Source organism: Pleurodeles waltl, chromosome 11, assembly GCF_031143425.1.
Source record: "Pleurodeles waltl isolate 20211129_DDA chromosome 11, aPleWal1.hap1.20221129, whole genome shotgun sequence".
NCBI classification, from domain to species: Eukaryota; Metazoa; Chordata; class Amphibia; order Caudata; family Salamandridae; genus Pleurodeles; species Pleurodeles waltl.
In genome coordinates, this window is record NC_090450.1 from 680,882,005 (window position 1) to 680,896,547 (window position 14,543).

At 45.2% G+C, this 14,543-nt stretch overlaps 1 protein-coding gene across 2 annotated transcripts in view; it reads right to left on the bottom strand.

Moving 5' to 3' along the window:
* The window catches only part of LOC138265964 (glutamine--fructose-6-phosphate aminotransferase [isomerizing] 1), a 220,860-nt gene that overhangs the window by 12,377 nt on the left and 193,940 nt on the right, over nt 1–14,543 (bottom strand). For both annotated transcript variants that reach the window (XM_069214187.1, XM_069214186.1), the window contains one exon: nt 11,894–12,061. In XM_069214187.1, coding sequence (XP_069070288.1) covers nt 11,894–12,061 — 168 coding nt within the window. The remainder of the gene's footprint in view (nt 1–11,893; nt 12,062–14,543) is intronic.

Sequence of the window (14,543 nt, forward strand, 5' to 3'; positions counted from 1 at the left end):
TTTGCTGCCACCCCCTCTGCCCTCCAAGCTCTGTTGTGCTGCAACTGCTCCTCCAGCCTACTCCCGTGTGGTCTATTGTGAAGTTCCTTTTCTGCCCTCTCTTGCCTGTGCCCCGTCCCTACCCATCTGTTCTTTCCTCCATGGTCCTTTGTGCATACCCCAGCCTCCTGCTCCCTCTTGCCCTCCATGGCTGCTGTGCTGCCACTAACCATCCCACTGGTCTGCTTGCTGCCTGTGACCCCACCCCCAACCTTTCCTCTGTTGTCTATGTGTATGCCATTATAGACTAACTGATGCCCTCCATGGTGTGTTGTGTTTCCAGTGCCCATCCCGTATGTCCTCCATGGTCAGCTTGCTGCTTCAGCCCTGCCCTCCTTTTTCCATGTGCAAGCCCCTATCCCCTTTCTCCTGCCTTGTCTGGTCCATAGTCGTGCCCCTGCCCCTCCCTCCTGCCCTTGATGGTGCAACTGCCCCTCCGGTCTGTCCGGCATGGTCAGCTTGCTACCCTTGCCTCTATCTTCTGTTGTCGATGTGCCTGTCCCTATCCTATCCCTACTGCTTTCCATGGTCCGTTGTTCTGCACTGCCTTCCTGCTTGCCTTGTGTGATGTATCATGCTGCTGCAACCCCTGATGCCTCCCCTGTAAATCAGTTTGGTGCCCCTGCCCAGCTCCATCCTGCCCTCTGTTATCCAAGTCCAAATACCTAAGCCATTCTTCCTGTCCTCACTGATCCAATGTGCCATACTTGCCAACATTTTGAACTTAGTAAGAGGGACATTTTGGCAAAATAACCTGGCGAATGAATTTTGCCCATTGTCTTACATTTAAAAGAGATTTTAGGCAGGAGACAGGTAAAATAAAGCTCTTTTGGGTTTAAAAACATTGTGAGTTTCCTGCCTGAAACGGATCTGTTGGTATGTATGGTTGTTCTGCCACTGCCTCTTCCTTCTTCCCTATGCCCTCTATGGACTGCTATATTGCCAGAGTCTCTTGCTTGACCTGCATGGTTGATTTGTTGCCCCTGCCCCCTTCCCCCTGCCCTCCATGGTCCCTTGTGCTGCCACTGCCTATCCTGCCTGCCTAGCGTGGCAACCCTCCTCAATTTTTTCATCTATGTCCCGACATCTGCCTCCCTACAATATTCTAATGAACAACTAGATTGCTAACATTCTATATTTATTTCAAAAGTGTGGCACACCTGACGTCATCTTGATGTAATAAAAACGGTAATGCCTAAAGCATTTCTTTTAGAAATTATAAAAATGAGAGGGTCTTTTCCCCATAGAAAGTATGGTTAATGCTCTGAAAAACTAAAATGGACTTATTTTCGGAGGTCTCAAATAGTGACAAAGCACTTTTAAATTATTTTTTATATAGATGTTTTTAATCCAGTTGATTACTGGATTATTTGTTGCACTTAAGGAAGAGTATGTGGTGATATGGCCAGAACTGCAGACTTCGCAACTGGGGAACCAAGTTTGAGTGTCAGCATCAGATCGACATCCTGTGACTCTGGGAAAATGACTTAATCTCCCCATTCCTAAAGCCTAATGTAGCTAATGCCCATGTACAGCACTCCAATACCTTAGGGTCTAGCCTGTGCTACAATAAATTGCAAACAACTTAAGTGTTTTGCACACTTCTTTCATTGGGCTACACTTGGCCTACATTTCGGTTATATTTGTGCTACATTTGGGCTCTTTTTTCCCTACGGCCATCTTAGGAGACTCATTTGTTATGAAGCTCCCTAATCACCTCATTTCCTGCAGTATCCTCAGTTGAAAATGCTTCCAGTTTTCCACTTCGATTCCATCAAGATGGCAGTCAGATGTGCCACTCTTCTGGCACAGGTTTAGAATGTGCATGTTTCAGCCTACGTGGCAGAAGTTTTAATTAAATAGAAGAGGAAAATATTTGAGAACTCACTTAAAACGTGTCCTAATTTTTCTTTCTACAGCACTAACCACAATTTCTATGACAAAATAAAACCCCTCATTTTGTTCCTTTCTAAATTAATTTTTTTAAGTTTTACCAGCTTAATTCAATCAAGATGGCTTCAGGTGTGCTACATTTTTGTCGTAAGTAAGAATGTTAGCGTTCTAGTTGTTCATTAGAGCAATCCACGGCTGTAGACAGTGTTGCCAGATTGGACGGTTTCCCGCACAAATGGGCAATATTTTTCCCATTTGTGCGGGAAAAAACCCAATTGCGGGGACCCGATTGTTGGGCTATTTTTAGCCCTTTGTGCGTTAAAATCACGGCGGGGTGGCGCCGCCGGAGATACTGGTGCCCCGGCCAGGCCCCGCCCGTGAGATAGCGAGTTTGGGACTCGCGGGCGGCGCACACAGCAGCAGGAAGCAGCGTGTGCGCGGCGCAGTGTCACAGGGGGCTGTCAATTGGTAGCACTTTCGCGCGCTACTAAATTGACGGCCTTCTGCCCCACTGAGAGCTCAATGGAGCTCTCAGTGGGGCAGAGGGCTGTCAATCTAGTAGCGCGCGAAAGCGCTACCAATTGACAGCCCCCTGAGACACTGCGCGGCGCACACGCCGCCAGGCACTCCACACAGCAGCTGGCAGCAGGGCGCAGCGCGCCCCACAGTAGCGGATGATGGGGGCAGAGGGCCATCAATCTAGTAGCGCGTGAAAGCGCTACCAATTGATGGCCCTGAGAAGAAGTATTGGCCTGCCCCCGCGGCATTATTTACAATGCCTGCGTGGGTGGGCGCCAACAGTGGTGAGCCAGGAGAGAGCCAGTGTGTGGCACACTGTTGACTCACTGGCTGCGCTGAGCAGGTGGTGGTGTACTATGGTGTGTGCCTCTTTTCTGTTTCAGCCCTGCTGTGAGCCTCAGCCCTCAGCCTGCACAGGTGTGGTGCCCCCCCCACCCTCCCTGGAAAAGTCTCTTTTGTTGTGCGCTTCAGTCTTGGACCCCATATTAAAGCCAGCGCCCAGCCCCAGAGTGCGTGATTGGGGCCCGGTAGAGGGGAGACACCCCCCTGGCCCCTTCCTGTTGTGTAGGTGCTACCTACGTCCCCTACCTACACTGACGTGCGGCCGGTTGGTGCGCAGCTGCGTAAGACAAGGTAAGTGTCCTTCAATTTGTACCTTTGTGACTTGTTGTGAGTAGATGTGTTCCTTATTTTTAATATTCAGGGACTAATTGTGGATTGACAGTGCATAGGATCTAAAGCATGGCAGGATTGAATAAGAATGAGTGGCACAGCCAGTGCTTAATTTGTAAATAAAAACGTGCCGGTGTCCACAGCTCTCCTCTTAAACACGCAGCTGCTGCAATTAAATTTGCAAACACGGAATACTAGGGCAGCGTAATCCTAAAGCCATGTTGGGCCTCTTTAGTCCATTTTAAGCCATTTCACCTCACTCCTACAGCTTTCTGCTCTCTCCCATTCTGGCGCTCTTTTTCATTTTTGCATTCCTCCGTCTTTCCCATATGTGTCTTTTGCTTGCAGTAAATGCTTGAGGCAGGAAAAAAGAGTGCTGTCCCTCAAAAATAAGTGCCAGTACTCTGCACCGGAAACAACAAGCACAAATTAAGCACTGGGTGGAATCACATGAAGGTTGGTGATGACAAAGAGTTATTGTGTTCGTCTGGTAACGCAAAGGGGTTACCAGCTGAGTTGTGCAGTGTGTGCTTTGCAGGGCATTTAAATAAAAATAAATCATTCAGTTTGGGTATTACTTAAACCATTTTATCTGAAACTTATTTGCACGTTTGGTAGCAGTCTGTCTTATACTGCCAGTAATGCAAGTTTAACCTAATGACTTACATTTGCACAATACACAACTCTCCATTGCAGCAGTGAAGATTTAATTCTGAGGCTTTTTGGTTACACACAGACCTTTCAGTGCATTAACTAATAAAGGTTTCATAATATACAGTGATTAACTTAACTTTTTTTATTTTAAGGCATGAGTTATGTATGTGGCTGCCTAAAACAGAATATATATATATTTTTTTTTAGCCACACGTTTAACCCTGCCCCATTGCATGCAGCATCACTGTTCCCATACTTTTTTTAATGCACTTTGAGCTGTGTGCTCAGCTGATTTATCCATTTATTTCCCTCCAGTTGCAGGCAGTGCAAGCACAAATGTGGTCTCATTGGCTGAGCTAAGCGAAATGAGGGTACATGGTCAGTGCACAGCCTCACTGCATGGTTCTGTTTGTGATCTTAGTGCCTAAATTATTGACATCACTTGTAGTCATGCTCTGCTCAGCGTAGCCATTGCTTGCATTTGACACAAAACACTAGCCTTTACCAATAATTTAAGTTCAAGTTCACGGAGTTTGGGTCACTGTGTTCTGGCCTCTGGTAGCAATTTGCAAAAGGGTGTTTATCGCCTCACACAAACAGCCTTTTTCACCTCACACAAGGATGTATGTTTCTGCAGGGCCCTGTTGACCTCCACTGTCCAGGGTAGAGGTAGCCCGCTAAAACAAGTGTAGGGGTAGTGCCTGAGTACGTCCGAAGGAGGCAGGAAATGAGTGAAATGTTGGTCTGCTGCCCATTTAATGAAAAGTCCAGAAAGTAGAACAGTAGTAGAGCAGACTGCAGATACACACTGTGAATGCTAGATGGCTATTTGCATTTCACCTTTATCTACCGTGTGCATCTGAAAGGCAGTGAAAAGAACAAAGGTTGTGCTTTGAATCCATTTGGGGGGTGTTGATTATCATAGGTTAATGACTGAGCTAATGTAGCAAATGTTATCTTTGCATGTTGGGGCTGACATATTGGGATTAACAGGACTTGAACTGTAAAATGCAAAGGGAAAACAGCATTGAGTCTGCTTTCCATAAACTTGAGTTCGGCATGAAAAGTTGAGTAAGTATGAGGGGTAGTCCATTAAGATGTATAACTTTTTGCTGTTATCGGTGAATTGTTGCTTTATTGTAAAACCAGTTTGAAAGCTAGAGCATACCTCTTACTTAACCTTGAATACGAGGGAGTTGCCATCCTTTGGCTCATTCCCCATTTCAAAACATGACAAATCCAAAGAGTCAATTGTCTGCCTGAAACATATTCACATATTTGCTTACAATAGAAATGAGATTTATGCCTTAAAATGTTTGCTTCTGCCTTCGATTGCATTAGTTCAGTGTTAAACGTTTGGGCTACTTTTTGGGCTGGGACCGGTTCATTTGGGCTTACTTTGGGCTGGTTTTTCAACAGCTTTGGGCTATAGAAGGCTTGTAAAATCTGGCAACACTGGCTGTAGACTGCAGTAGAACACAAGGGAATCAACCGACAGGCTGCTCTTGTTGGAAGTACGTTTTACTGACAAAGTAAGCCCTCATTCTCATATGGCTGAGAAAGATAGTGTGAATTTACAGAACATTTGCTCTCATTTTAGCTTCTGGAGCACCTTCCATAACCTTTAGAGGAAAACAGGAGAAAACAGTTTTCTCTCAAACATGATTCATGAAATCCCAGCAGAAGGCGTTTGCACATGGTAAAATCACCTTAGCAACAAATGATTTATATGGTAACTAAAATCTTATCACCCTTTATACGTTTTTTTGTGACCCTCCAACCCTGCTATTCACTACACTGCATTTCAAAGGGGTGCTATCATGTATATTGTTCTTAAGATGGCTGACATAATTATCTGGTTGAAGCGCCGACAGCTAATCAGATCTCAGAAAGAGATCTGTGCTTAGGCTTCGCCCAGATATACAAATTTGGATTTCCTTGAATATCTCGAAAACTACTGAACAAATTTACGCCAAATAATAAAAAAGGTGATCTGCAGACCAAAAGCTACCTTTGTGCCACATTTGGTTTAATTCTGCCTAGGAGTTCGGGCTGCAGGCATGTCTAAAGAATATATGGAAAATGTCACTTACCCAGTGTACATCTGTTCGTGGCATGAGACGCTGCCGAATCACATGCTGTGCATTATCCTGCCATCTAGTGATGGGCTCGGAGTGTTACAAGTTGTTTTTCTTCGAAGAAGTCTTTTCGAGTCACGAGACCGAGGGACTCCTCCCTTTCGGCTCCATTGCGCATGAGCGTCGACTCCATCTTAGATTGTTTTCCCCGCAGAGGGTGAGGTAGGAGTTGTGAATATAGTAAATGTGCCCATGCAATGGAGTAAGTATGTATGTACATAATGTGTATAAAAATAGTATTTATTTACAAATTTTCAATTTTCATTCAACTTATAACGGCTACAGGCTACCGGGGAGGTGGGAGGGCGCATGTGAATCTGCAGCGTCTCATGCCACGAACAGATGTACACTGGGGTAAGTGACATTTTCCGTTCAATGGCATGTGTAGCTGCAGATACACATGCTGTGCATAGACTAGTAAGCAGTAATATCCCCAAAAGCTGTGGCTTAGCCTGTAGGAGTTGAAGTTGTCTGAAATAATGTTCTTAATACAGCCTGTCCTACTGTGGCTTGTTGTGTTGTTAACACATCTACACAGTAATGTTTTGTGAATGTATGAGGCGTAGACCATGTGGCTGCCTTACAAATGTCTGTCATAGGTATATTCCCTAAAAAAAGCCATTGTGGCGCCTTTTTTCCTTGTGGAATACGCACTTGGTGTAATAGGTAGATCCCTTTTTGCTTTAATATAGCAGGTTTGAACACATTTCACTATCCATCTGGCAAAGCCTTGCTTGGATATAGGATTCCCTGCATGAGGCTTTTGGAAGGCTACAAATAATTTTGTTTTGCGAAACTGTTTTGTTCTGTCAATGTAATACATTAGTGCTCTTTTGATGTCTAACGTATGTAAGGCTCTTTCGGCTACTGAGTCTGGTTGTGGAAAAAAGACTGGGAGTTCCACAGTTTGGTTTAGGTGGAATGGTGATATAACTATTGGTAAGAATTTGGGATTTGTACGGAGAACCACTTTATGTTTATGTATTTGTATAAAGGGTTCTTGTATGGTAAATGCTTGTATTTCACTTACTCTTCTAAGAGATGTGATAGCTATCAGGAAGGCTACCTTCCAAGTTAAGTATTGCATTTCACAATAGTGCATGGGTTCAAATGGTGGTCCAATGAGTCGTGTTAATACAATATTGAGGTTCCACGAAGGGACTGGTGGTGTTCTCGGGGGTATGATTCTTTTTAATTTTTCCATAAATGCTTTGATGACTGGGATTCTAAAAAGCGATGTTGAATGTCTAATCTGCAGATAGGCAGATACTGCTGTGAGATATATTTTAACAGAAGAGAATGCTAGTTTAGATTTTTGTAAGTGTAATAAGTAACTTACAATGTTTTTTGCGGAAGCAGGTAGTGGTTGAATTTGATTATTGTGGCAGTAGTAAACAAATCTGTTCCATTTGTTTGCATAACAATGTCTTGTAGTAGGTTTTCTAGCTTGTTTAATGACCTCCATACATTCTTGTGTAAGGTCTAAGTGTCCAAATTCTAAGACTTCAGGAGCCAGATTGCTAGTTTGAGCGATGCTGGATTCAGGTGTCTGATCTGTTGTTTGTGTTGAGTTAACAGATCTGGTCTGTTTGGTAATTTGACATGAGGTACCACTGATAGATCCAGCAGTGTTGTGTACCACGGTTGGCGAGCCCAGGTTGGTGCTATGAGTATTAGTTTAAGTTTGTTTTGACTCAGTTTGTTTACCAGATAAGGAATGAGTGGGAGAGGGTGAAAAGCGTAAGCAAATATCCCTGACCAACTCATCCATAACGCATTGCCCTTGGACAGAGGGTGTGGGTACCTAGACGCAAAGTTTTGGCATTTTGCGTTTTCTTTTGTTGCGAATAGGTCTATTTTTGGTGTTCCCCAGCGTAGAAAGTAATCTTGTAGGATCTGGGGATGAATTTCCCATTCGTGTGTTTGTTGGTGATCTCGACTGAGATTGTCGGCTAACTGGTTTTGAATCCCTGGGATGTATTGTGCTATTAGGCGAATGTGATTGTGAATTGCCCAATGCCAAATTTTTTGTGCTAAGAGACACAGTTGTGACACGTGTGTCCCTCCTTGCTTGTTGAGGTAATACATTGTCGTCATGTTGTCTTTCTTGACAAGAATGTGTTTGTGGGCTATCAGTGGTTGAAATGCTTTCAATGCTAGAAACACTGCCAACAGTTCTAAATGATTTATGTGCAGTTGTTTTTGTTTAATGTTTAATGTTCCATTGTCCCGGTATACTGTGCTGGTTGAGGTGTGCTCCCAACCCCATCACGGAAGCATCTGTTGTGATCACGTATTGAGGCACTGGGTCTTGGAATGTCCGCCCTTGGTTTAAATTTATAGGGTTCTACCATTGAAGCGAGAAGTGTGTCTGGCGGTCTATCAACACTAGATCTTGGAGTTGACCCCGTGCTTGTGTCCATTGTCTTGCTAGGCACTGTTGTAAGGACCGCATATGTAGTCTTGCGGTTGGGACAATGGCTATGCATGAAGACATCATGCCTAGAAGTTTCATTACAAACTTCACCTGGTAGTGTTGGTTTGGCTGCATGTTTAATATTATATTCTGGAACGCGTGTTCCCTTTGTGGACTTGGAGTGGCAATCGCCTTTTATGTGTCGAATGTTGCTCCCAAGTATTGTTGTATTTGGGATGGCTGTAGATGTGATTTTTGGTAATTTATAGAGAACCCTAGTTTGTGTAGAGTTTCTATAACGTATTGTGTGTGACGAAGACACTGTTGTTGAGTGCTGGTTTTTATTAACCAATCGTGGGAAGCATGGGAATACGTGCATGTGCTGTCTCCTTATATGAGCGGCTACTACTGCAAGGCATTTTGTGAATACCCTTGGGGCTGTTGTCATCCCGAATGGTAACACCTTGAATTAGTAATACACGCCCTGGATTACAAACCTTAAGTATTTCCTGTGAGAAGGATGTATGGGTATGTGGAAATATGCATCCTTGAGATCTAACGTTGACATTTAGTCCTGTTTTTTGAGTAAGGGAATCATGTCTTGAAGTGTTACCATGTGGAAGTGATCTGATTTGATGTAGAGATTCTGCGTTCTGAAGTCTAATATGGGTCTCAACGTTTTGTCTTTCTTTGGAATTAGGAAATACAGGGAGTAGACACCTATTCCTTTTTGATGGTTGGGTACTATTTCTATTGCTTGTTTTTGTAACAATGCTTGGACTTCTAGCTGTAACAGGTCTAAGTGTTATTTGGACATATTGTGTGCTCTTGGGGGCACATCTGGTGGGAAATTTATGAATTCTATGCAATAACCACGTTGGATAATGGCTAGGACCCATGCGTCTGTAGTTATGTATGTCCAGTTTTGGTAGTATGCAGTAAGTCTCCTCCCCACTGGTGTTGAGTGTTTGTGACATTGAAGTCACTGTTTGGCTTGAGGTGTTTTAGGGCTTTGGAATTTCCCCCTTGCTTTTGGGAATTGTCCACCCCTGTATGATCCTCGAAACCCTCCTCTCTGGTACTGCCCCTGATAGGTAGGTCTGGCTTGTGAGGTGGAAGGCTCTGTGGTTTGTGTACGAAACCCCCCTCTAAACTGTGGTCTTCTAAAAGTGCCTCTGCTTTGTGGGGAGTAGAGCGCGCCCATGGCTTTGGCCGTGTCTGTGTCCTTCTTTAGTTTCTCGATTGCCGTGTCCACCTCTGGCCCAAACAATTGTTCCTGGTTAAATGGCATATTTAACTCAGCTTGCTGGATTTCCGGCTTAAACCCTGAGCTCCGTAACCATGTATGCCTGCGAATGGTTACCGCAGTGTTCACTGTCCGTGCTGCTGTGTCTGCCGAGTCCAGTGCAGACCTTATCTGGTTGTTGGAAATTGCCAGTCCTTCCTCAACAACCTGTTGGGCACGTTTCTGGTGCTCCTTGGGCAAATGCTGTATTATATGTTGCATCTCGTACCAGTGTGCCCTGTCGTAGCGAGCCAGTAGAGTCTGTGAATTGGCAATCCGCCATTGATTGGCTGCCTGTGCCGCCACTCGTTTGCCTGCAGCATCAAACTTCTGACTTTCCTTGTCAGGCGGTGGTGCGTCTCCTGATGATTGGGAGTTTGCCCTCTTTCTGGCCGCTCCCACGACCACCGAATCTGGTGTTAGTTGTTGTGTTATAAACACAGGGTCCATTGGGGGAGGTTTATATTTTTTCTCCACCCTAGGCGTGACTGCTCTGCCTTTCACTGGGTCCTAGAACACCTGTTTGGCGTGCTTGAGCATGCCTGGGAGCATTGGCAAACTTTGATAAGAGCTGTGGGTGGATGCCAAGGTGTTAAATAAGAAGTCATCTTCTATTGGCTCCGCATGCATTGCTACATTGTGGAAAGTAGCTGCCCTTGATAACACCTGCATATATGCAGTGCTGTCCTCTGGAGGTGACGGCCTTGCCGGGTAACAATCGGGACTGTTGTCAGAGACCGGTACATCATATAAGTCCCATGCATCTGGGTCATCCTGTGTCATCACCGTGTGTGTTGGTGACTGCATTGGGGGTGTTGTTACCGGGGACAGATGTAGAGAGTGCAGTGGTGGTGTTTTGTCTCTTGCCACCTTTGCCTGCATTTCCGACTCCTGAAATGCTACCTTTCTTTTTATTTTTATTGGAGGAAGAGTTTGAATTTTACCAGTCTCTTTCTGGATGTGCAGCCTCCTTTGAGTATGGTCTGGCTCTCCCATACTTCATTCTTGCTCACATCTATGCTCTTGCATTTGGCTGGAAAGTCCGTGCTTTTCTGTGTAGGAGCCTATTTTCGGCTCAGAGGCTGCCTTTTTCGACACCGAAAGTTTCGGAACAGTCTTTTTCGGCTCAGAGGAAACCTTTTTCACTTTGGGTGTGTCGAACTCCCGGTGCCGAGATGGTTCGGAGCCGGTATCTCGACCGGAGTCGGATGTCTTCGGCTGTTGGGAGGCCTTTTTCGGTGCCGATGGTTGGTCACCGTGTTTTTGGGTTAAGCCAAGGCCTGTTGGCGGTGGCATCCCCTTGGCCTTTATGATTTTGGAGTGAGTCTTGGCCAGGGCAGTTTTACTCACAGTTTTTTTGCTGTGCCGTCGGTAGCTCACTTTCGGAGTCGTCCAAGTCCGATTTGTGTATGGTGATTCTCTCCTCCTCGTCGTCGATCTGTTCGGCCGGTGTCGACGCCATCTGAAGTATTTTGGCTCTTCGATCGCGTAGTGTCTTTTCCGATCGAAATGCCCGACAGGCCTCGCAAGTATCCTCCATGTGTTCCGGTGATAGACACAGATTACAGACCAAGTGTTGGTCTGTATAAGGACACTTGGTGTGGCAATTCAGGCAGAAGCGGAAGGGGGTCCAGTCCATGAGTTTCGACGATGGACGCGGTCGGGCCGACCAGGCCCCGCTGAAGAGTGGAAGCCCCGAAGGGCTGCCGGAGCGCTTCTACAATCTGTGTCGATGTACTAACACTAAACCGGTACCGAGCGCGAACAATACCGTCGAATTTTCGATAATTAGCTAACTTTCCCGATTCGAAATATGGAGCGAACAGGAACACGTCCGAACCCGATGGCGGAAAGAAAACAATCTAAGATGGAGTCGACGCCCATGCGCAATGGAGCCGAAAGGGAGGAGTCCCTCGGTCTGGTGACTCGAAAAGACTTCTTTGAAGAAAAACAACTTGTAACACTCTGAGCCCAACACTAGATGGCAGGATAATGCACAGCATGTGTATCTGCAGCTACACATGCCATCGAACATGAATATATATATATATATATACATATATATATATATATGTCAGCCAAGGGGTTAAAGGGCCCTACACCACATTAAAAGGAGTCATCAACAAAAAAACAGCCTTTAAGAGCCAGAAAAATGAAATCTACAATGAACTGTTGTTTTTCCCATGTTTAATGCACCAAGACAGCCGGCTACTTGATGGAAGTGTGCTACCACTGATGAAAGTTTTATTCTCTCCCAAAAACTATCCACATGCTCACCTGGCGAGCTATAACTTGCTGGAAGGCATTTAGGCACTTGTTGTATGTGTGGTCTCTCATGATGATCATGATAACGGGCATGAGTTTATCCACCAGAGCGAGTGGGCCATGCTTCAGCTCACCAGCTAGGATTCCCTCGGAGTGCATATATGCGATTTCCTTGATTTTCTGTAGAATGAGAGAAGGTGACAGAACAATTAGCCAGACATTTTACAAGCAGAGAATCTATGACCAACCTGGTCTTGGAAAATAACACGGTTTAAATATGCTTAGAACAGTACATATGCTACGAGGGAATCGATATCTCACAAACATTTAACAATGGATCTTTTGGGCCTTACTAGAACTCTAAGCCATTTTACCTGAACTGCCCATCTACACAAAACACCTTAAAATGTTCCTTCTATCAGAGGCACACAGTAACACTCAGGTAAAAACAAAAGTATTCAACCATCCTCATCTGAGCTGGATGAGAAACAGCTACCTTCAACTCAACGCAAACAAGACAGAAGTACTCATCATGGGCCCTCAACTCAACACACGGAATGACTCCTGTTGGCCACCCACCCTTGGAAACCCGCCCACCCCCACCAGCCAAGCCTACAACCTCGGGATCATCCTGGACTCCAATCTCAGCATGAACCATCAAATCAACTCAGTCACCTCCACCTGCTTCCGGACCCTCTGCCTCCTATGCAAGTCCTTCAAATAGATCCCCCTCGAACATAGAAAGACCGTCACATACGCCCTCATCACCAGCAGACTGGACTACGGCAATGCACTCTACGCCAGAATCAACAAGAAACTCACCCGCAAACTACAAAACATCCAGAACGCCGCCACCAGACTGGTCCTTGACCTACCTCGACACTGCCACATCTCGCAACACCTGCGTACACTGCACTGGTTTCCCATAAAGAAAATAATCACTTTCAAGATCCTCACCCATGCACACAAAGCCCTCCACAACATCAGACCAGCCTACCTGAACCAGCGACTCAACCTCCACGTACCCCACAGGGCCCTACGCTCAGCCCAGCTCTCTCGCGCAGAAGTACCCCGCATCAGGAAAACCAGAACAGGAGGACGCTCCTTTTCCTACCTCGCAGCCACCGCCTGGAACGCCCTTCCTCTCCACATCAGACAAACCACCTCCCTCCTCAGCTTCACGAAGGAATTGAAGACATTGCATTTTTAAGAACCACCTCACCAGTGAACACTAAACTTTCTCTCTCTCCCCTTCCCACACACAGCGCCTTGAGACCCTAACAAGTGAGCAGCTGAGCTTTACAAGCACTGATTGAGTGATTGAGCTAAAGCAGTGAGGTTTCAAGTTGCCATTTCATGTTCCAGAAAGGCTGTGAGTATCACAGCAGAAATCGTACAGAAGCCTCTTTTGCTTGATTAATTTATGTGAAGCAGAAAGAAAATTAGTTACTTACCTGTAACTGCAGTTCTCCAGTATTGGTATCTTTCATAGATTCACATGCTTGAATCATCCCAGTCATCAAGGTGGGAGCCTCACGGTAACCTCAAATACACAAAGCAGTAGGTTTAAAACCACTAGGCCTAGGTAGGCCCCATAGGCTATTTTATAGCCTATCCATTTTGTTTTGTGGAAAGATCCAACCTTTAGTGCCATCCAATCAGGCTTCAGCATCCTCATGAACACTCCCAACAGAGGCTGCTTTCCCTCAGATTTTCTAGTACAAGTGTGAAGTCAAATATCTGTATAGCCTCTGAGGGGAGGAGGGTGGGTCCCATGTGAATATATGAAAGATACCAATGCTGTAGAACTGCAGTTGCAGGTAAGTAACCGATTTTCTTCTCCAGTATTGGATCTTTCATAGATTCACATGCTTGAATCAGAGTAGCGAGCAGTAATGTTGGAGAACCAGTGAATTAATCTGCATCTTGCTTTATAGCAATTCTCCGACTGATATCAATAATCTTAATAAATATAACAGTAATACGAAAAATTGCATCTCTGCAAATTATTATGGTATAAAAATGTGCCCCTGTTCTTATGAAGTTTAAAACATTTGAGCACAATCTCAACAAGCGTTGGTATTACGGCCAGTACCAAGCAAAATATGATACTAATAAGCACTGTAATATAAAAGTAAATGTCAATGAAATTGAAGAACCATATCGCACATACCTTGATTGTGGGGGTGGGATGTTGTAAGAGGCTCACCTTAGCTAAATAAATGCCTCAGCACTGCCTGCCCCACCGCTGGGTCCATGTTACTCGTTTCCTCGAGACAACAGTGCTTCGTGAACGTATGCTGGCTGGACCATGTGGCCGCTCTACAGATGTTATGCAGTGGTACTCCCGCGAAAAGTGCGGCCGAAGTGGCTACCGCCCTTGTAGAATGGGCTCTCACCCTGCTGAGCGGTTTACCAGCCTGATTATGACAGAATTGGATCGCCAGGCCAATCCACCTGGCTATAGTCTGCTTGGATACTGAGTGGCCCTTTTTTGTCCCTCCAAAGACCACGAATAACTGGTCTGATTTACGTATGTCTTTTGTTTTCTGCAGGTAAAATTTCAGACACCTTTTAATATCCGAAGAATGTAATGTCTTTTCCGCTACTGTCTGCGGATTTGGAAAAAAGGTTTTTAAGATGACTGGTTCATTCAAGTGGA